The sequence below is a fragment of the Mycetomoellerius zeteki genome, unplaced genomic scaffold, assembly GCF_001594055.1.
Source record: "Mycetomoellerius zeteki isolate Tzet28-1 unplaced genomic scaffold, Tzet1.0 scaffold565, whole genome shotgun sequence".
NCBI lineage: Eukaryota > Metazoa > Arthropoda > Insecta > Hymenoptera > Formicidae > Mycetomoellerius > Mycetomoellerius zeteki.
In genome coordinates, this window is record NW_017257572.1 from 410,506 (window position 1) to 433,913 (window position 23,408).

Genomic DNA, 23,408 nt, shown 5'->3' on the forward strand with positions numbered 1-23,408 from the left:
TAAATTAAAAGTTAAATAAAAATGACAAAGTTAATAGCTTTATAACTAAATTCAGTTAATTTTAAATGAATTAATTATTAACTTAACTCAATTACTTTTAAACTTTAATTTATTAACTTTTTCTTTTTAAATTAAAGTTTTTTTTATCTCTCTAAGAATGCCGATATTATTTTCCATAAAATTTTACACATTAGAGAATTAGTTTTAAAATCAATGAATAATTGATGTGACACACTCTTGTAGTGTTCAAAGATGAATGTGGGTTGGATCTGCATTAGGGAATGCTATCAATTCTATTGCGTCAAGTCTTGTTTTAGGTCAAGCGTTTTATCGTGAGCGATAAAGAAAGAATAAAAATATTTTATTTACATATAATTTTCAAAGAACCCGCAGGCATGACCAGTCCAAAGAGGAGTACAAAATTACTTCTTTTTAAAAATTATATTTTATATTTTTCATTTATAATACAAATATCAAAATGTGAAAATACTTACATTGAGAAAAATAGTTAATCTACTCAACCCTAATTTTAATTTGAATCGTTATTACACATGCTTCTACTATTAGACATATTCTTGTTAAAGAAAAAAAATCAATGAGATAAATCAATCTATTTCAACTGATGATCAAAAGTAAATAATTTATAACCATTTTCAGTAGTATAGATTAAAAATTCCAGTTCAATTTTCTCTTTATTTTTTTATTAATTTTAGAAAAAGTTGAACCGAGATTAAAGTTTAACTACACTGGAGCAAATGAGCTAATTAATTGGAAATCTTCATTGCATAATTCTTGTGTGTATATAATTTGATTGAGTATGTGCGAAATGTGCGTCTAATTTCTTATAGCGCAAACATTTGTCTTATATAGAATTCAATGGAACATTATTAATTTTTCTAAAAATTAATCCTGCCGAAATCGTATTTCCCCGATTAGTGCCTTAATAGAATAAGGTGCTATAAATATAAGATGAATAAATACTCACCAATTCAGCTAATTATCGCCAGCAGAAATTTTGCGGAAGATGCAAAGATTCGAGATAATGGCGGTCATAACCTTGCAATTCACGGAAGTTGCTACAATTCAATCACGTATTATGAATATCTATCTCGTACGTTTTATAAACTTATTTACGTTAACGTTGAACATACGGTAACATGAATTCTTATACTGATAATTATTCTAGCGATCGACATAAACTCGACTGAATTTCGTGAAAAACAGAAAGACACAAACGACGCAATAAACGGCGGTTGCAAACGTAAACAAAACAACTAATGGCGAATTCGATTGGAAGCACTAGTGCGCACTGGTGCATATTAAAGCCGTTGTACACTGATTGAGTATAAAAATGAAATGCACAAATATTTCGAATGAAATACATATTTTACCTAATAGTACAATAAAATGTATGAGTATTTCACGATTTAATCAATTTCTATATTTATTTATAAACATATCTTTACGTTATTTTGTGTATGACGGCTTTAATGTGCATCAATGCGCACTTAGTGCGTCGAATTGAATTCGCTGTACTTATAATCGGCAAACTTCATTGAATATTTGTTTCGAAAAAACTCGATCGATCATTATAATTTTTCTAATCTCTAGAATTAAAGTTTCGATTGGCGTATTTAGATTTCATTGTAACTCAACAATATTATGATTAATTACCTATTCTTTTTTGCGCTTAAAGGACGTTATTAGGACACAAGAATCGTTGCGTTCGTAAAGAGAAAAGATGAGCGTGCATGGCAAAGACGGAAGTTGGGATTCTCTCTTGAAACTGCATCATCGGCGGAGCGAGCGCGCGGCATGGTAATTGGTATTTTGCTGCGCGGATAAGTGGAAACTCTGTAACCCGCGGGGCCGGTCGAATCCGTGACGTCGTCTACGTCTACGTGCCGTGCCGCTCTCTCGTATTCGACGCATCGTGCAGCGATATTGGTATTGCGAACGCATAACGGACGTACGAGGTATCTTTCGAAAGACCCACGCGATGCACGCTGCCTGTGGAACGAGTGCCGGGCGCGGAGTTTTTGATTCATGGGCACGACCCGATGGAAACGCATATGCGATAGAGATCGCAGACATTGCCAGGTGTACTGAGTTACATGCTGTCGGGCATGTCGCAGCGGTGCTTCGATACTACGCGAAGAATATGGACGTAACGCTTGTAAGTCGTAAAAATTCATTTGCGAGGATATAACGTTCTGTCGACGTGCGATCGTTCCGGTAGCGGTAAGGTTAAGTTTTGCAGTGCGATGCGGACAATCGTTTCTCTTACCGGCCGTCACGCAGCAGCACTGTGTAACGGCGCTGCTACGTAGCGGCGAGGCGCGCATTTAACTCGATGCTAGAATTATTTGTAATAAGAGGTAAGACAAATCGCTATATATATATATATAGTTAGTCAAATTAACATATAAAACTAATAAATGTTAGTGTATGTATATAATATTGAGTTCTTCAGACTCTGCGTATTTAATGTTAAACAAGGACAAATGATGAATCCGAGGCATCGGAGGCATCCGAGCGACATTTCCGAACGCAGCCAATGTACTACATCAAATTTAAAGATATTATCCGTTAAAGTTATTTAATTTTTTTTTTCGACATCATCCGAGATATAATATACATAATAATGTATATGTTGGAAAAATCAAAATTTTGAAAACATTAATTGTTTAGTATGATTACTTACTTGTTTAAGTATGCATGAATTAAATTTAAAAAACATGGTTCCAATAAAATCAGGTACTCCACGAATACTTTCCAATTTAAAATCACTAGACATTTTCGTGCACGCGGCGACACAAGTTGTATTCCAATTGCAATCGTCGACACATATTTGGAAAGCATCCTATGCATTCATTATTAATTATTAAACCTTGTGTGTTCACAATGCTAGAAATTAGTCCGAGATATCAGACGAAAAATAATCGCATTGGCCATGTGATGATTTGTTAATTTTTCTGTTTGAGATCTCAGATTTTTAGAATTGTGGACGACGTGGACACAAGGCTTTATACAAATAATTAAAAATAATTATTCTATTGTCTTAACTCTTATTACAGGAACTCTACTCGATACGATACGGCGGTGTTAAAACGTTGATCGTTTGAAAGTTTCAAGAGCCGTAAACGTGCGGATTAATTAATACTCGGATATTTACGGATAATTATTAGCGAGTTGTTCGATTACTTATTAAGTATGATATCCGGATGATTTGAATTTTAATGATAATATTAACGAAAAATAAATATTTATTAACCTAAAGAATTATGTTCATTAATTGAGTTAATAAACTCAAACTATAAGAAATATGATTGAAAATGTTAATTGCTAAGTGCTAGAATTTATTTTCTTTTTTAAAAAAATTTGTTAACTGAATAAAAATATCTATTTTCTGAGCCTATAAATCGTTTGAAATTTCTTATATCTAAATTGAAAAATATTTAATAAAAATTTATTTTTAGTGGTTTATATGTACCATGGTATATATATAAATTGTGTTAATTTTTTTTCGCGACTGGCGACTATACATATATACAAAATACACAAACTTTAAAGCAATTTTTTTCATGTGTAATAGACATACGAAAGTGATACAATTTTAATAATTTTTGCAATATTATATTTTATCCTTTTATGTAAAAATATTAACAACAGCTTTACTTAGAAATGATGAATATTATTATTTTTCTAGAGTATCAATTCGATATCAGCACAATTTCCCTATGAAACACAATATTCTTAGAAATTATATGAATACTAAAAAAGGTGAATAATATTTATATAACTAGGTAAGGATATTGTGCGCTTATGGGGGAATATAGGGTTGTAGCTCCTTGCACTAAGATACTCGATAATGATTTCTCGCATATCATTATCAATGTGAGCTCTTTGAGGAGAGTCTTTTCTCGGTAAAAGCATTTTGCGGATTTTTCACGATTAACAGCGGCCTCGAGGCCAGAGGTTCAATCTCGATCAGAGGCGGCGTGGTGCGGGCGCGGGCGCGTCTCCGGGATCGCCCATTAACCGTGCGTCTAGCGATCCGCAAAAGCGAGACGACGTCGTAAAAGGGGAGGGGCGGTCACGCCGCGGCGCCAAGGCAGAGGCAGCTCTGGGCTCTTCTTGGGCTCTCGAGTAGCATCGCGGGCGGAACGCTTCTTCGAGAGATGCTCCTCCATTATCGTAATTTGCAAATTTCCCCGGGACCGCGATGAAAAACGACGAGAGGCGCCGTGGTTTCGCGTTGAAACGCGCGAGTGCGGCCAAAAGGGAGGAGAGGCAGACTGCTAGGGGTGGAAAGAGAGGAAGATGGCGAAGCGTGGGGAGAGGAGGAACAGGAACCGCGAAGACGGTGGCGGATTGGCGGCCTCGGGCGCGGTTGCGGATTCTCGGCGTGATGCCGGTGATTCGCGGCTTTGGTGCCCAGTAATCCCAGGTCCCCCGCTCGCCCGGCCATATTCCTCCTCCCGCGCAGCCCTCCCTCGGTCTTTGATACAGCGCGGCGGCCCGCTCCTATACGATGTATACCGTCGTCGCGGGCGGGACGGGGGAGCCTCAATCTCGCGGTAAATACAGCAATCGCTCGCGATGTGCCGTCCGCATTAATATAATTAGTCACCGCGAGCGCTCCGAGAGAACGATGCCGGGGAACGGATTCCGTACCTTGCTTGCGAGTTGCGAGTTGTGAGTTGCGCTCCGGGCGGCGCACGCACGCACGCACGCACGAAATATCGCAGCCGCGCTTAAGTATTTCGGGGGATGCGAGTATCGATGACGCGCACCCTCAGGCATCGTACGTCTACGACGCGACAGATCAAGTTGCTGTCTTGTCGGCTGTTAACCAATTATGCTCCGTACCATGTCTCGCACGCGGCACTCGTTCCACAAAATTTTACAGAGAACATCGACGGTAAAATTTGGGTACCGATAGCATATTAATTAACGTTTTGTATGTCCAGCATGGCTCCGAAGAAGCCCGAGGAACCCGAGCGAAAGCCACTTATCGGTCGCGTTGGTACTAATTTAAAAATGGGCATAGTCGGGATTCCAAATGTAGGAAAGTCGACTTTCTTCAATGTTCTCACCAAGAGCCAAGCAGCGGCCGAGAATTTCCCCTTCTGCACCATCGATCCTAATGAAAATAAGTATCTTGATATACTTGTGTGAACTTTAAGCGAAATTATTAGAATTTAAGCCTCGAATATCCTCTGTCCTTCTTTCCTGTTTCTACAACATTATTGTATTGCTAAAGTGTAATTAAGTTGTCTATTGATAACTATTTTTTCATCTTATTTATCCTTATTAATTGATATTTGGTCCGAAATTTTCTTTGTTGGTATTTGCAGGTCTATAGTGTACTTTAAATTAACGTATCTTTGCTTAAAGTTAACGTAATCGAACGATTTTTTTTTTTCATTTTCAAAGGAAAATTTGAGAAATAGGATTATATAATTGTAACTTATGTAAAATTGTGAAAAACACTTATCCTAAACAATTTTTCACAATGTATATTGAAGAAAACGTGCGGATCTACTGGAATTGCAAATACCGATTAAGGTTAATAATTATAATCAACTGAACTCTCCATTTTAAATTATACTTTAGGCGAGTTTTTTTATCGATGGATTAATCGCATTATGTGTAAATGCAATTTGAATCTGCATATGCACATAATGCGATTTCATGAATTTAAAAATACACAATACAATCGATGAATTTAAAAACTCGCTTTATCTTATGAAGCAAAATGATAATTTAAACAACGCATGTATAAATCATTTTGACTTCGCTTGTTTAACCTTACTTGCATATACAAATACGTGACAAAATATTGAACTGAAATTAAAATCGTTGATGTAAGTTACTTTAATTATACAAAAATGTGTGACAGACATTTAGAAAAACCCAGGCAGAATCATGCTGAGAAAATTTTTATTGATGAATCGTTTATGACGAAAAGAAGCTTTCTACAATTAATCGAAGATTCTCAAAAGGTTTCTGCACATGTACCCTCCTCAATTGTATATCCAAAGGCTAATTTATATTACGCTTTTGCTGAAGATGTACATCCGATGAAAAGGATTGTCACCGCTTCTAAGCTTTTTGAAAAGGAAAAGCTTTTACCGCAAACTGTGTCTCGCAAAGAACTCTTTACAAATCAGGATCTTTATTTAAAAGACGAAGCTATAAATCATTATCTTAGAATCGATCCACCGAGTTTCGTTATTTTTGGAAAACCTGGATTAGATCACGCCAACATTGCATCGGCGATAGCCGATGCTTGGAACTGCGTTTTACTTTCGCCCACGTCGCTAATTCGACAAGAGATCGATGCTGGTACTGACAAAGGCCAATACTTGGAAAGAATTTTGCGGCTCGGTAGATCTATAGGACCGGAAATTATTATGAACTTGATACGCTGCAGAGTCAGAACGAGGGATGTCAAACACAGAGGCTATGTCATTGGCTGTTTACCGTTTATTTCGAACGATGTAAACTTTAATTATCCATCATGTTCCAGTCCTGTTTTGAATATAGATGACACTTACCCAGAATTTTGCGAAAATACGATGATTGAATCGCACGAGATACATAAAGATCGCTTCACATTCGATGGTTTAGGTTGTAAGGTGCAATTTGATTACGAACGAGAAATCCCTCGACAGATTGACGAAATATTTACCATATGGCCAAGAAAACCTCTGATAATTATTTATCTTGTGTGTCCGAAGCAAGACGTTGCTAGTAAATGCGCGCGGCAGCGCATGACAGGCGATATTTTTGACGAAAATAAATTTGTGATGCAACTATCCGAATCCGAACACGACGAATCAGACACCTCGTTTGATTTCTTTCAAATTGCAAACAAACGACTAGCCATGGATAATGATCAAAGATTGGTGAAACTAATATCTGACATGACACGCAATATTAAGACACAGTGTGATCTTTACGAACATTTGGCGTTGCCAGTAATCGATAAATGGATTCTCGCGCATAATCCCCAGCATGTAGTTCGCGTGGATGGCCGTAGCTCCGTGCGACGAATACTTCACATCCTCAAAACACGTTTACGTACTTTGGCATTACTACCATCGATTCTTCCAAAAGGAATGATCGAACAGAATGACACACGTTTTCTTGGAACATCTCCAGAAATGAACTTGAGCAATGAGCTTGCAAAAGAATCTGCTGAAGAGGCTTTCGAGATTTTAAGACTAAGAGAAGTTGTATCTCTCGGATTCCCCTGGAGACTTTCCGCATGGAAGTTTTACTGCCCTGTCGAGTTAGCACAAGGACGAACCGTTAAGGGACTCCCGAAACACGCGGTGCGATTCTTGGACATGATCTTTTTTCTCTCTTCTCAAGAAGCTTCAAATTTGTTCATCGAAAATCCGAGAACTTTTTTATTGCCACCGAATCCGCGGCCAACCTGCAAGATAGCGGTGTTTGGGCCAAAATACGCTGGTAAATCGGAACTTAGCATAAGATTGGCGGAGGTTTTCAACGGAGTCGTGATAAATGTTGATCAGATTGTAAAAGAATTAGTTAAACAACGCGAAAAGTATTCGTTTCAAGAGTATTATAAGAACGATTCTAATGTAGAACAAATTTCGCTGAAGTCTATCGACATATCGGTTGATGAAAAGGCTGATGTTATTATACAGAACATCAAGCGAATACCTGATGAAAAGTTAGAAGAGGAGCTTCGAAGAGATGGCGGATATGTTATCGATGGAATGTGCATGGATATCGAAGTCTGGCGAAAAATTGTTAACGAAGCTAACATCATTTTCGAGGACGTTATCGTTTTATTTGAAGAAGAACCGTATACCTACTTATCGAATAAATTTCGCACTTTTTCTCATTTTGATGGTTCTATAGATGATACGGAGGTAGATCGTGAAGAACAAATAGTATTACATGAAGATGCGGAATGGGAATATCTTGAACATTTAACGCGATTCGAATCGGAGTGGACGAAATTCGAGGAACAAATTTCTGAATTTAAAGGAAATAAGATAAAGTGCAACCTCGCGAATATCGAAGATATAATGGAATACGTGATAAACCATATTAAATATCGTTTCGATTTTGCAACTATCGCTACGAACGTCGAAAAAAAAAGTAAAGAGAATGAAATATTGGACGAAACAGCAGTTGAAAACGAAGCAAATTTGGCTGATAAAGATGCTGAAAAAAAGGAAAAAAAAAATCTCACATACATCGATCTTGCCACAGCCGAACGACTTCTCGACTGCGGTTACTATTTCCTCAGTTCCTTCGGTCGGTGGTGTCCCGTGCAACTTTACACCAATACGATACCAATTCAAATGTTTCTGCCAATGAAAGCTCATGGGCAGATTTTTCCAGTTGTGTACCGTCCATATATTTATTTCCTTGCGGGCGAAAAAGCGCTCTCGACATTTCTAAATAATCCGTCGAAGTATCTTGTGCAAGATATCCATCCACCGCTTCTTCCGCTTCGAATTTCCATCATCGGACCGCCAAAATGCGGAAAAACAACGTTGGCGAATCGTTTCTCGAAAACATATGGTTTGAAGGTAATTACTCGCGGCAAGGCGTTACGCCACATATTGAAATACTATCCTTGGACTGAGTCGGCGCGTATAATCGAAGATCAACTTCGAGCTGGTCAGGTTGCTTCGATCGAATCTGTAGCACGTGCCATCGAAATGTTATCTATAGGATCACGCGCTGTAACTCAAGGTTACATCCTGGATGATTGTCCTTCAAATCGTAAAGAAATCGAGCAACTAGTTGTTTTAGGAATACAGCCAATGATTGTGCTTGATTTCAAAGCGGATTTAGAGTTCTGCCTCGAATGCCTGTCTTGGGATAATGATGACACCAGAAGTCCATTGAATTTTTCCGCCAGTTTTCTATCGCGACGTTACGAGGATTGGCAAACGGGCCAAGCGAGTTTTCGAGACTGGCTAAAAAGGTTCTGGCAGAACGTAATCGAATTGGATGCTACTAAAAGTAAGTGGCATGTGTGGACTCGCGTAGATCACGCGGTATGCTCACGATTTGCTGATATCATGCTTTACTTTTATGAGGCAAACTTGGATAAGGTTCACAGTTTGAAGCACATGTGCGTATCGCCGTACGAGTTTCGATCGCTTCAGAGTCGATACGAATCGTACTGTCCCATTTGCTTGTTTTGCGAAAACATCTTGAAGACTTCTGGTCAATTGGTAACCAGTCAAGGAATAGTCCAATTTAGGGAATATTTTTATTGGATTTGTTCGCAACATATAGACGCTTTCGTTAAAGATCCACTGCATTACCTTTCACCTATTACTGCGTCTCTTGTCGATGAACGACCTCGGATATTGCAGGAGATAGTCGACGTGGACCACGCTTGTTGGGCGCAACGTCTCCAGGTCGGCGGGTTGTGTCTAGTAACTTATGTCGACAACCTGCCGAATCGCAAGCTAACACCAGGCAGAGTCGATTTAGGTGCCATCCTTAAGGATAAAGTATATCTCTTCTGCAGCGAAGAATGTCGCGAAAAGTTTCTCGCGCAGCACAGTAAATACTCTGAAATGGATATTGCGTTTCCTCGCGAACTTCCATCGATCGAAGAGCAACGTTTGTCGGACGTGGCTTTCCTGGAGCAAACGGTGGCGAAAATGTTGGTCAAAGCTGTAACTCTGGTCGGCGCTTGTCGTCCGAAGATATTCGGCTTGTCGGCGGCTGTTAGCGCCGCGGTTTACATCGGCGTTTACTTGAAGACATACAACGTGACCGAAAACTTTACCGAGATGGATATTTACAAGACCGCGTGCAAGCGAATCGATGGACGAAACAAAATTATAGAGATCGTTACTAACACCATGAAAAAGATTAATCCCTATTTATCTGTACCAAAATAATCCTGTTAAATATTCCTTATACATTGCATGGACACGTTTATCTAACAATAAGTCATGAGTATCTGTATGTTCTTTGAAACATTATTAACTCTCCGGAGCTGACGGAGTTTCTCCAAACTCTATAACAGTTATTGACACTGGATCTGTAATACTGACATAATCTATAATATTATCAGTACCAACAAATATTTACTGATCGTAGTTAATATTAATAGATTGATTTAGAACACTGTTAAATCCATAGTGTCAAATTTAACTTAACGTGAGTCGCCACTTTGTATAATTTGACACTATAGATTTAACAGTGAATATTAACGGTGATCTGGATTTTTTAATTCTCGAGCATTAGTATAATAATAACTAAAAAATATGTTAAGAAAATTACAGATTTTGAAACAGTGTATATTTAATTATTTAATAGTACAATCGATTATATTTACGTGATTAAACACAACTATAAATATATGTGTCTAAAAAAAATTACTATAAATTATTAGTTATATATAAATTATAGTAATATGATAACCATTTTTTTCTCTCAATAAACATAATGAAAATTGAATTGTTTGCCATTTTTAACAAAAAGATTTATTATTGAGTGAGTCCAATAGGTCCGTCAGCTTCGCAGGGTTAATTATTTTTACATCGTCAAGAATTCAAGCTATCCGATTATTTTTTTCCAGCACGTCGCGTTCCGGTGCCTGACGCGAGATACGACTACCTCTGCGAATATTTTAAACCGGCTAGGTAAGAAACAGCAAGAAATGTTCCTAAAGTACATTGAACGTAACGTAGGGTAAATGTGTACAACAGAATGGAAGCATATAGTGTCGCGTAAAGATGCACCCTCGTGAAAGGAAACGAGTCGGAATAACGGGGGACATTTCCATACTTGTTCACTTTTATTCCTGGAGAAAGACGAGGGAGTTGGAAGGGAGCGAGGGGCGATCTGCAATGCAGATTGGTCTAAATTCGTCTACGAAACGCGAAACGTCCTCGTTCGCCGACGTTACGTTTCTTTATTCGCCTCAGCACGTGACGTAGCAATCTTAAAGCCGGATACAGACTTACAATGCCATGGCACACAAAAAAAAAACTTGAGCAGTAAAATGTAAGCGAATTGGCCAATCACATTAGAGATCGTAAGGCCATTAACATAAAGACCTTATTAATATAAAAATATAGACAATTTGAATTTTTATGGAATATTTTATATAAATATTTTATATAAATTTATTTATATTTTAAATAAATTCATTTCGAAGTTCGGTTTACTTTATTAAAATATTAAAAATAAAATTTCTTTAATTATAAATTTATTGCTGAAGGTGCAGACGAAGTTTACGAAAGTTCCTGGCTGTACTTCAATAATATGATGTTTCTTTTGGACAAAACTTTCTCTTCGCTCAGTTTCATACGCTGATGCCTAAATGTGAAACGTGCTTGTCTTGCGCCAGATTCGATAGGAATCGAAGCATTAAAAATGCGAAACAGCATCGGATCAAAGAGCGGCCGATTCATCGGTACCCTCTAGTCCACCCTATTATCGTCGTCTATGTATCGGACAACCCCGACTGTCGGCACGTGTCGGATGATTCGACGATCCGTGATGAAAGCCGGCTAATACACCATCCCTCTCCTCTCCGTCTCTCCGTTCGTCAGTTCGTCCACTTTCACCGACGCCTCCCTTCAAAGGCTAATTGTTTAATGAGCCCGTTGGCATTAGCATTTAAATACACCTCGTTGTCACTGTCGTCCCTCCCCTATTTCCATTCTGCGCGCGTGCATCACGCGGTAAATGCCTTCGACCTTTAATTCGCGATCATCAATGACCTCCGTTGAAATCAGCGTACGCGACAAGCGCGTTCTCGAAATACTATCCCGTATAGTAGATTACACCTATTCCGATTTATGTCCGTTTCTATCAATATAGATTAACTTCGATTTTGATTTAACTTAGTTTTTATTTTTTTCTAATTCTTAAAACTTCTAATTTTAAGAATTAGAATTTCTAATTCTGAGAATTAGAATTTCTAATTCTAAGAATTAGAAAAAGATAAAAAATAAGTTAAATTAAGATTAATCTACATTGATAGAAATGGACATAAGTCGGAATAGATATAATCTACTACATATGTGTGTATATGGGTGTGTGTGTGTAGAGGGGGGGGGGGGGTATTTCAAGACCACGTTTTTTTTAATTAACAAATAAGTTATGATGCACATTGCAAAAAGTTGTACAAATATTTAAAACCGTGTTATAGATATATTAAAGTTTTGAAATATAATGACACAATAAAGAGTAAATTAAACTGAAATTACAGTTATTCATTGCTAGATATAGAATTAGACTTTGACGAATTTATAGCTCATAACTACGATTATAACTATGATTAAAAGGATGCATCTTTATGCCGTTCGACATTTATTCTTATCTGATAATAGTAATTAGAAATTCGGATTTCCAGTAAAGTTCCGGCCTTCTTGCACGTAATGGATATTGCTGGATTGGTGAAAGGCGCCTCCGAGGGACAAGGCTTAGGAAACAGTTTTCTCTCGCACATTGGAGCTTGCGATGGCATTTTTCATCTCTGTCGTAAGTATACTACCATTGAAAATGTCGCCGTTCGTTACTACTTTTGTCTAACTTGATTTGTTTCCGTTATTAATAACATTTTAATCGTTTCGCATTGACGTGACGCAATAAATAAATAAATCGCTGGGAAGATACTTTCACAGAACTTTATCAAATGCGGAATCGCGACAATAGCGATTACGCCGAAAGAAGGAAATTTTTGTCGATGAGATCGAGAGATTGATCTCGAGCGATATTTACTTTGCGTCTGTTGATCGTGCAATCGCGATTACAAACTTATTTTTACGACACACATGTGTACCTTGTTGGCATTACAAACACATGTTTATGGTTTAACTATCTTCCTGGAAACACATTACATTATTGTCCCTCGCGATAATCCAGATCGATTAACTTGCACCTATTGTTGCGGATGTGTCCTTGTCTACTTCACACGTAACTAACAAGAAATTATCGTAACAAGATATATAATTTTAAAAGATCTCAATTTTTTTTATAGAACGCATTTTCGATTACTAACGCATATTTAATGTAAACTTTAATTAACTATTTTTAAATTTAAAATTTTTAAAGAAACTCGATTTGAAACTGAAGAACTTAATTGATTAGCAAACATCTATCTGAGTAACGTATAATTTTTTTATATTTATCATAATCAAAATATGTAGAGAAAATATTGTAGTATAAATTATATTTTCTTTTGAGTATATTGTTAAACTAAAATATATGACAAAGTAATTATTAGTTTTATTACTATAATGATTGACAATCAATTGTATATGCATTTCATCAATCACATTAATAAAATTACAATGCACATTGCGAGAAATTATGTAGATATTTTAAATCGTGTTATATGTATAAAAATTTAAAGATATAATAACACAATTAATTAATTTTTTATCTAAAAATACTACGTTGGTATTGTAACTTTTACTGCATGATAAAACAGCTTATATAAAATCACTGTAAACTCTCATCTTGTAAAATTTCTTTTTCTCTTTGATGGAATTTAATTGCTTGAAATTGTATATTACGATATTTTTATGATATTTGTATAAATCTCTTGTAAAATATAAAACATATATCCTTGAATAAAAATATCATATTTTCCGTTATAACATCAATTTCAGTACATAACAAAAACTTATTGTAGTCTTTATAATATTTCTCCGCAGAATGTAAATATTACCAAGTGGAAAAATGAATTTATCACGATGTTTACGAAGACACATAATTGTTAACAAAACTAACGGCACGTGGTATTTCTCATATCTACGAAAGCCACAAGATCGTAATCTATGTACTTTATATCGCGATAATGTATAACACGTAGTAATTCGTTAAATGAGTGCTAATTCCTTTGAGGGAATGATCGTTAGGTATATATTATATTCGTACTGAAAATAACATTTCGAGGTAGTTCTTCCGGTTAATACGCCTTGCTAGGCCGCTGACAGGTGGTAATTTTTTCAATTAAACCAACCTGGCAATCTTCGCGTGGCAGTGGCGTTGGCGGTGGTGGTGCCTCGTTTAAACAGTCGACATGCGAGCCTTGCGTTGAGGCGTTACTTAAGTACGAGCATCGTGCAGCCCTAGTTTCGAGATTACGTTTCCTGACTTGGCGCAAGAGATCTGTTTACTTGTGCTTTATTAGGTGCATTCGAGGACGACGATGTCACCCACGTGGAGGGAGACGTCAACCCCGTAAGAGACCTTGATATCATTAGCGAAGAGTTACGACTGAAGGACGTGGAATTCTTAAACATCCACCTCGAGAAGCTCGAGAAGCTTGTGATACGCGGTAATGATAAGAAACTGAAACCTGAATACGTAAGTATTTGACCATTTCAGTAGAATAGATTCTTTAAATGGAGATACATGTCTTTGTCCATGTGGAAATATATTTTCGAAAGAGCATAGCAAGTTCTACGGAAATTCTGTCTGCTAAAAATGGCCGCGTTCAACAAAAAAAAAAAAAACAATTTTGCAATTATTGTAAAATTCTTTAATATGATTGAGCTTGCCTTTAGTTCCTCATTGGATCTAAATGTGTAAACCAATTTATTAAATAATTTTATAACAGTTGTGTGCATGTGCAAAGCTACTTTTTTTGCTGAACGCAGCCCGAGACGCAATCATTATCTTTATTTGTTTGCGGAGTTAAATCTAATTTATAATGCTCTTACAGTGCTCTTTGCTTCCTGTTTTTCGTCTTTTACCTTTTGTCTTTTTTCCTTTTTGTGACTGTTTTATCGACAATCGTGTTTCTTATCACATGTTTTTTGTTCGTCTGAAATTTGTCAACTTTTATCTCAGGCGATAGGGGAAATGAAGAAACAGAATAAGAGGTAAAAAGGCAAGAGATTAAAAAATGATAAAAAGCAAAAAAACGGAAAACAAAGAATATCTTCTAGATTAGATTTTATCGGCATTCATTACTATAACGTACAATGTAACTTATATATTTTCGCTACGTACGCAGTGGCATATATATATATACATTATGTTAAACTGTCGTGATAATTTTCGTAGAAAAACGGAAACGTTTCAAAAATTATCATTCAACGGTGATAACGTCCAACTGAGTCTTAGGAATTTTCTTGCGTTTTTCCCCTCACTTGATGTTCATACGTGGCGCAAGAACGTCTAGCGAGTACAGTTGCAGCCCCTTTTGTCAGGCCAACTACGAAATTACTGAGGAAATTAAGAGAACGCGGGCGAAACGAGGCTTCCTGGAACGAGTCGATCGTCGGATTTACCCTCCTTCCGCGGATTGACCCACGGCAATTACCGATCTCCCCCTCGTTCTCGACTTTGCAATTTGGCAAAAGTTTTCGAGAATTCGAAGCTACCTTTTCGTCCTTTCTCTCTCTCTCTTTCTCTTTCTCTCGGCAAAGCTAATGGGACCCCGTGCTCGACTAGTCCAGCACGATCCTCTAATCACGATTCGATCGCGAAATTATCCTACTCGATGGCCCACGTTCGTGCATCTGAATGTCTGGCGAGATCGATGAATGTCGAAATCGTTACATTTGATTGTCGAGAAATAAGGCCGTTACGCAACAGGAGTGAATTTCGGGATTAAGTGGAATTTTTCAATCCATATGTTGTAGGATACGCTTCTGAAAGTAAAGGGCGTCCTGACGGACGAGAAAAAACACATCAGGTTCGCCGATTGGAGTGCCAATGATGTAAGTTTAAACATTTTACATTTGTGTATAATACATTTTATCGTGAATTATTAACCCTTCAATGCCCCATTATATTTTATCACGGGTGTAACACGCTGTGTATGGCATATTAATTCAGTCCAACTTTGCGTGTGTGCTTATAATTTTTATAAAAATGTATATAAAAATGCACATATTGCAACAAATTTTTTGTCAATCAAAGTGTCACGCATTAAGGAATACAACGACATCAAACAATTATATATATTTTTATTAATAAAAAGAGTTCAATAAAGCACTAAAGTAAACAAAAATTTCGAAAAAAATTATCTAGGAAAAACAAAACCGGATATATCATACCAAGAGTAGCACTGAAAGGTTAAAAGAATTTTCCACTTTGATTTTAAATTACACTTCATGAATTTTTAGATCGAGGTATTGAACAAGTATCTGTTTCTTACGTCGAAGCCGATCATCTATTTGGTAAACCTGTCGGAAAAGGATTACATACGCAAGAAGAACAAATGGTATGCGATATAATAGATGATTGAACTAGTACTTCCCAGTTCATTATATCTCTTGCTATTCTTTGTAACAGGTTAATCAAGATAAAAAAATGGGTCGACAAGAACGATCCGGGCGCGGTGTTAATTCCTTTCAGCGGCGTTTTCGAAAACAAGATTTTCGATATGGACGAGGCGGAGTGCGCAAAATACTTCAAGGAACACAAAGTCACCAGGTTGGTATCTCTCGGCCTCCTCCGGTCCGTTATAACGATTATTATTACTTTTACCCTCTAAATGTTGCTGTGTCGCGCTCGCAAATAAGGGGGTACGGCTCCACGTCGTTTACCACCGCCTTTAAAACTTAGAGAAATTCAGTAGTGTGGTTCTCGTATACGTCGCTCGTTGCCGATTGGCGACGAAGCGCCGCAAGATTGCAGGGAAAAGAAGGTCGGACGTTCGTAAAATCGCGTTGCGGACGCATCTCCTTCGACCGAGTTTGGGGAGTTCCCACATTTAGCTATGCACCGAGTTATTCTCTAACGGTAATAATGATGGTGGGCATCGTCGGCGTCTAGACCCCTGTCCCACTCTCACCACGTGGAACAGCTAATAAAAACCGTACCCGGCACGGTCGCGGCGCATTATGTTTTTACGAACGGCTATTCAAATTCTTGCAAAATTGCATAAAAACCCCTCCTGCTCTCGTGGGCACGCTGGTATAATCGAGGAGGGTGGGTGGAGCGAGAAGTAATCGGCGGTGGTTCGGCAATTCGATTGGTTAGCGGGTCATTCGTACCCCAGGGCGGTACGTGCGTTGTACGTGGTATACAGACTTGCATCACGATTTCTCCTTTTTTTTTTTACTTGTCAGAATGAATTTTAATCGAGCTGTACGGTACAGATGTAATTATGAGCCGGAGACTCAATTAGGGCATTGAACAACATTGAATTAAATCCGATTCGATACGCCAGAAAGTACTTTAATAAGCGAGAAAGAGAGGCGGATGTTGGGAAAATATTTAAATGAAATAGTGGTGAGCGAGGAACGTTTGATATTTCCCGCGACATTTATTATATAATGTTTTCTGGACTTTCTCTCACGGCTGGTGAGGAAGTAGGAGAGAGTCCACGATACTCCCCAAGTTTGTCTAATGATCGGAGAATACAAACGAAGGGACGAAAGATACCATGATTTTATTTCGAGACCGCAGATAACTAAGGGCGCTGGGAAATAGGTCTCCGACCGGAGTCGGAATGATAAAATTGCGGTATTAAGTCGTTCGGCTTTATGTGTATTCTTTGAACTCTCAGACTTTCATCAGGCTCACCGCGCGTTGGACGGCTCCACTTGCGCTAACCCGTTATTAGACGATATTTGGCCCGAGACAATTTTATTCTACAACTTGGACACTTCCCGCTTTGATCGCGGACGCGCCTCATTTTTTTCGAGATTCGCGGAAAGTGAGAAACTTACACTTCGTCGTGTTCGGTATATAACAGACACCTATCTTGGTCTCAATAAAGAAACACATTTATTTATTGTATTCTTATCTATTGTTTCTTTTCTCTGTATAGTGCACTCGATAAAATCATTGTACAAGGATACAAGGCGTTACAGCTGCAATATTTTTTCACATCCGGTCACGATGAAGTCAAGGCGTGGACAATTCAGGTAAATATAGAATTCATAGCAATAAAATTAAATAAAAATTAATTTACATTTAGAAAATTTCATAATTATATTAATGGAAAAACGAAAAATTATATATTAAATAACATTAATGATAATTAGAAAAATATGTATTATATATTTTTTGTATATCTCTTATCCTTTTATTATACTAATGTAATTAGCAAAAATTTTATTTTTATTAATTTACTGTTTATTAATGGATATTAATGTTACAATATGGAAATGTGTTTTTTCTTTGTTTTACAGAAAGGCACAAAAGCGCCTCAAGCTGCGGGGAAAATACATACAGATTTCGAAAAAGGATTTATCATGGCGGAAGTGATGAAATTCGAAGATTTCAAGAACGAGGGCTCGGAAGCAGCAGTAAAAGTATTTGAATTACAATTATAATTTTGATATTAGACGGTATGTGACACACATTTTCTACTTATTACATACGTTTTATTTTGTCGTTAGGCTGCCGGAAAGTACAGACAGCAAGGACGTAATTATGTAGTCGAGGATGGCGATATTATTTTCTTCAAATTCAACGCAGGCGCTGGGTTAAAAGACGCGAAGAAGAAGTGATGGCACGCGTTTCTCATGTTGATGTTGGTCTATCTGTACATCAACATGATTATGTTATTCTGTTGCATGCAACGTCCTCGCGTTAATCAATCCAACTCGCTTCCCCATCCTCCCTAACTTTTTCATTCACGATAAGGATCTATACACGTTAATGTGATGTCGCGATAATGATAATTATTTTTATATTTTGATTCTGTAAAATCTATAAAAATTAATCATGCTCATGATGCGTTTGCAAAATCGCGTTCGCATCATGTATTGGAATAATCCAATATTCTTCTTGTTTAAAATTGTGTGTAGAGAACGATTGGAATATATCCATGTAATGTTTTTATAAAGAATAATATGATCTACACAAAAGAAAGAGGTAGCATTTTCATGTTTATTTTCGTGTACATAATTAGCTGATTGTAGATCGCATTCTATCTATATTATTTTTCACTTTTTATCTTTGTGAAAATGTGCGGACAGAGAAAGGACAAAAGAATGAAAAGAAAGGGGTCGACGTGTACGTAAAGCATTTCTTTGTACTCTTCTGTATTTATTCTACAAATATTAAACTACATTGATGTAAAAGGATTGTAGCGGCTTCGTCATTTGCGAATGTGCTCTACTGTTAGTTATAGTAACATTATAAATAATTATTCTGACAAGATGCGCTACAATCGATAAAAGATCGCACACGTAAAACTTGTCGCCAACGATTTATCCTGTACGTAGGATGGTATATGTGATTACAGAGTCAACCTCTAGATGGCACGAAAAGTTCACATTTGTTTCTTTGGTATAATAATTACGAAATCATAAGAGACTCTTTTAATTTTTTTTCTGTTTTAATTTTCTGTTAACGCGGAAAATTTATCGCAATTGTTATTTAAGATTTATTTAATTGTAGATGATTTATCTATCTTCTTCGGATAGTATTTTCATCCGTTATTGAATGTTTTATTGAGAAGTCGAGATTTCAACCATTGATAAAATTCTACCTCTTGTGCAAGCACTTTTCTCAAGGCTATGTCTTTGATTCGTAGCCTTGAAGTTGCCGAAGAAATGGCCGGATGCTTCTCTTTTGGTCCTGTATATAAGCAGAAACATATAAGACACGGGTATAAAAAATGACGGAACGCTCAATCGATAAGATTAAAATATATAGATATATGGATCGATAAATATTTATACGAAAATAATTCAATTTGAACGATACAGTTACTTAACACCTTACATTGCTCGTTATTTGGTCGTTTAAATTGAATTGTTTTGCATTGCAAACGTCGAGCGTTTATTTATTTATATTTGTTTGTATACGAAAGTACTTACGAAAATGATCATAGACACGGATAGCATCCTTAAAAAAATAGGGAAATTCAACTGCAAATGCGTTTAGTGATTCCTCCATGTAATCTAATATACCAACAACAGGATACCATCGAATAACATTTGCTTTAGCTCGCTCCATTGCCCACGTTTTATTTTGTTCCCTAGAGGAAAACACGTACGTAGCATAAAAATCAATAGCAGCCACTTCATTTTTTTTTTCCATAAAAATATTCTTACTCGGTGTCCAGCTAAAGTAACAGAAATGCCTACTCGATATGTAATAAAGTGTTACATGAAATTATACGCAATGAGATTTATTTGAATTAATTTGAGAATAATCACCTGGGATGATCTTTGCACTCCAATAACGAAAAAATAAAGCTCACAATAATTTTCTTTACAGATTGAGAACCCATATCTATTTTTTAAATTTCTTGTACGTTTTTTTAGAAAATATTCTGTGAGTAAATCTATCATGATAATCTCAAAAGTATAATATATTAATAAATTGAAGAATCAATATACAATGTACATACGTACATAATTAATAACGATAATTCTTAATTAGGATGTAAAAATCACTCTTCAGATGATCGTTCGGGTGACGTAAAGAAAATTAGAGCAATAAAAATACTTGCATACAACGTGGATCCTGTCCACAAAAATAAGGTATAACTGCATAATAATGCATCCTTTCCTCTCCTTTTTTATACCTGAATCATATCAAAATATGATTATTTTAATGTAGAACTTCGTCGTCTTCCTAATATTTTCTTTCCTCTGTCCCTTTTCTCCCTTCTTCACCCCATAATAATAGGAAGAAAAATATACTTTTGCCAAATTCGTAGATCCAAGGGATCTCTCACTAAAGATATAAAGGTAGGCCCTTGCCGTCCAAATTCTGAGAAATTTAGGAACCTTACATCCCCATCGAAAGTTAAGGGAATAGCTTCTTGTCTGATGATACTCGTAATCTCTTCTATTAACAACTCCTGTTAAATCAAAAGTATCTTACGGTTTGCGATATAAATTAAGTTACGACCTCTAAAAAACTCTTTTGTGAAATATAAATAAAAATTATTAAATTATTTGTAAAATCAATTAATCGAATCTTGAGTAAAAATCAGGGAGAATTTTTTCTCGAACCTGCTGTAAACTTGACAAGAGCCCGTTGTCGCCCGGCGGCAGACGTATGTGTTTGAAAGCGTTGTATCCTTGTAACCTCTGCAGGATCAGCACCATCAACTCGCCACCCGCACCGGGTATGCGTGTCAACATGAGAATGTGCTTATGCTTGTATGGCAATTCGCCCAATTCGGCGAGAGACGGAGTAATATATCGGTGCGTCTGGTTGACAGTTATAACAATCGTAAATAATCACGTTATAGTTACGTTTCGTGATAAATGGATGCACTAATATCTTATATTTTTAACCCAAGAATTACCTATAAGTTTTTCGCATAAATTTACCTGGGATGTTTTTTTACACCTCAATTAAAAGTAATTATTAATTACATAATATATTGTTTTCATAATATATTACAGTTTATTATAGTATTTAAGATCATTATTTAAATTTATTCAATATTTTCTTTGAAGAGTAGAAAGAAATAAAATAAAATGTGATTTTCGATCAGTAAAGAAAATGATTGTAAACTTCATTTTCTCGCTGCTGAGATGTAAAAATTACTCCAGGAAATTATTTCCAGGTCAAAACCATTTTTCAATAAAAAAAAAACAGAGGCGTTAAATCGCGCGGAATCAATTGCACGTAAATCGCTGAATATGTCCAGTATGATTGCTATACGATTTTGTAATAGTATGAAACACGTGCTTTTGCTCCATCGTGCACATCTCATGCTCGAGGAATGCATTATTCTCCATTGCGCAAGCAGAAGCAGTTATCTCGGTGTATTACTTTGAAACTGCATCTGCCGCTCACTAATTAAATACAAAATTAAACGATGATACGTTCCGCAGCACGTGCTTCAATTTGATATACACACTTGGAGAATATACAATTAAACCCGAGTCAAGATTCAAGCAAGAGATATTCTAGGAAATGCAAAATTTGTCGACGCTAGGTTGATATATTTAATTATAATTGACTAAATTGACTTGGAGTCTTATTTAGGTATGATAAGCATGATGTATGTATTAGTCTTCACCTGACTACGAGTGATCCATCGATCATCGGTACGTGACGCTTCCGGTTTCCTCGACACACTGCGTTTTTCAGTGGTAATCGCGGACCCGAGTAATTCTGTGGACGACCGCGTGTTCAGAACGACGAAAACTATCGTCAGACACGTCGAAAGCGATAACAGGAGACCGCGATTTCGACGCATCTTTTTTTATTATTAAATTGTCAAATATGTGTATAATACTGACGTAATTTCGTAGATTCTTTTACCGAGAGATATTCTATGGATTATCGAGGCCGTCACTGAGTAACTGAGGAGAATGTTAGTGGGTCAGGCACCATAAACTGTATGATCCCTACATCTTCGCCACAGCCTACGACCCCCACCGATCGGTTGACTGGGTGAAACGCAACATTTCACTTTCCAATGCATACTGCAACGGGTGATCGCGTTTGCATATCATTCTGTATGACTAATCTTTAATGGCAACTTCAACCGAACCCGGAACTTACAGCGAATTCAGTTGGACGCAATAGTGCGCACTCTGGATATTAAAGTCGTTGTACACTGATTTAGTCTAAATATAAAAATATCTCGAATTATAAAATACGTATTTTATGGCACAACAAAGTGTATCGATGATTTCGCGATTTAATTCGTTTTTATGTTTATATTAAACACACATTTTTACATCAATCCGTGTACGACGGTTTTAATGTGCGCCAGTGCGCACGTGTGCAATTAAATTCGATATTAATCAGCGATTAATTCAATCGGCAAAGTTGTTTACAACAAAATTTCGAATTATATTACTTTACATCATTTCTTTCCACGTATTAAACGGCAAAGAATTAATTATTTATATTGATGAAATAGTACAAGCAGTATTGATTGATAAATTTTAATTACCAATTAAATTAATCGGAATTTAATCAAAGTTGTCCTGAGGGCGATCTTGATTTAATCGATCATTAATTTTATTACTCTCTAAAACTTTTAAAGTGAATCTTACTGCTTTGAAAAATAAAATTCATTTTAAAAGTTGAAAAATTCACTTCAAAATTTGAAAATTGAGCCTTTCTTTTTCAAAACTGACTTAATTTTCACTCTTTAAAGTGAAATTCCATTCCAAAGAATTTAGAAAATAAACATTAGGTGCGTATATTTCATGTTTAATATGAATAGGATAGTTAATATTTTTTTCTTTAATATTAAAAGAAAGGTTTAATTAAGGAATTAGGGAATTGAATATTTTGAATTTAAAAAATTATAATTAAACTATTTTATCAATTAATCATCGAAAAATCTGATAAGCAATCCTGTAAGCAAGATGTAACAAATATTAAATATATTGGCAAATTGCTACCAGCAGATTTATCACGGCAGATTAGCATCAATGCTCTACCAGCAAAGTCAACGTAATAAGTCCGATTATGAATAGAAATTATCAAATAGAATCTAGAATTTTGAAAGGATTTCAATGAAAGATACCATTTAT

At 36.4% G+C, this 23,408-nt stretch overlaps 3 protein-coding genes across 4 annotated transcripts; 2 read left to right on the forward strand and 1 right to left on the reverse strand.

The window, feature by feature from the left end:
* The first annotated feature begins 1,860 nt into the window (after positions 1-1,860).
* Positions 1,861-18,689, forward strand: LOC108727966 (obg-like ATPase 1). Of its 2 annotated transcripts, none has more exons than XM_018456293.1 (11): positions 1,861-1,976; positions 4,974-5,155; positions 10,601-10,661; positions 12,383-12,510; positions 14,168-14,343; positions 15,627-15,704; positions 16,113-16,210; positions 16,282-16,422; positions 17,765-17,861; positions 18,129-18,251; positions 18,339-18,689. In XM_018456293.1, the coding sequence occupies exons 2-11, from the start codon at positions 4,975-4,977 to the stop codon at positions 18,447-18,449; spliced, it is 1,194 nt and encodes a 397-aa protein (XP_018311795.1). In that variant the 5' UTR covers positions 1,861-1,976; position 4,974; the 3' UTR covers positions 18,450-18,689. The 2 variants fall into 2 exon arrangements, with proteins under 2 accessions (XP_018311795.1, XP_018311796.1); XM_018456294.1 differs by lacking the exon at positions 1,861-1,976 and adding an exon at positions 2,006-2,176.
* LOC108727964 (adenylate kinase 9-like) lies at positions 5,895-10,002 on the forward strand. The gene has a single exon (XM_018456289.1). It carries the CDS (start codon positions 5,895-5,897, stop codon positions 9,912-9,914), a length of 4,020 nt encoding a protein of 1,339 aa, XP_018311791.1. The 3' UTR covers positions 9,915-10,002.
* Positions 18,690-19,658: 969 nt separating the features above from the next.
* On the reverse strand, positions 19,659-22,442 carry LOC108727967 (uronyl 2-sulfotransferase). The gene is made up of 5 exons (XM_018456295.1): positions 21,935-22,442; positions 20,913-21,113; positions 20,598-20,758; positions 20,405-20,479; positions 19,659-19,927 (listed from the first exon to the last, which is right to left on the reverse strand). The coding sequence occupies exons 1-5, from the start codon at positions 22,112-22,114 to the stop codon at positions 19,729-19,731; spliced, it is 816 nt and encodes a 271-aa protein (XP_018311797.1). The 5' UTR covers positions 22,115-22,442; the 3' UTR covers positions 19,659-19,728.
* Between the last annotated feature and the right edge of the window lie 966 nt (positions 22,443-23,408).

Bases quoted from the DNA above. Each gene is read 5' to 3' on its own strand.
- LOC108727966 (XM_018456293.1), top strand. From the start codon at position 4,975: ATGGCTCCGAAGAAGCCCGAGGAACCCGAGCGAAAGCCACTTATCGGT. The intron at 16,211-16,281 runs GTATGCGATATA...TCTTTGTAACAG, and splicing joins ATACGCAAGAAGAACAAATG to GTTAATCAAGATAAAAAAAT. The intron at 18,252-18,338 runs GTATTTGAATTA...TTTTGTCGTTAG, and splicing joins GCTCGGAAGCAGCAGTAAAA to GCTGCCGGAAAGTACAGACA.
- LOC108727964 (XM_018456289.1), top strand. From the start codon at position 5,895: ATGTGTGACAGACATTTAGAAAAACCCAGGCAGAATCATGCTGAGAAA.
- LOC108727967 (XM_018456295.1), bottom strand. From the start codon at position 22,114: ATGCGTCGAAATCGCGGTCTCCTGTTATCGCTTTCGACGTGTCTGACG. The intron at 21,114-21,934 runs GTGAAGACTAAT...ACTGTCAACCAG, and splicing joins GATGGATCACTCGTAGTCAG to ACGCACCGATATATTACTCC. The intron at 20,759-20,912 runs GTTCGAGAAAAA...TTGATTTAACAG, and splicing joins TCTTGTCAAGTTTACAGCAG to GAGTTGTTAATAGAAGAGAT.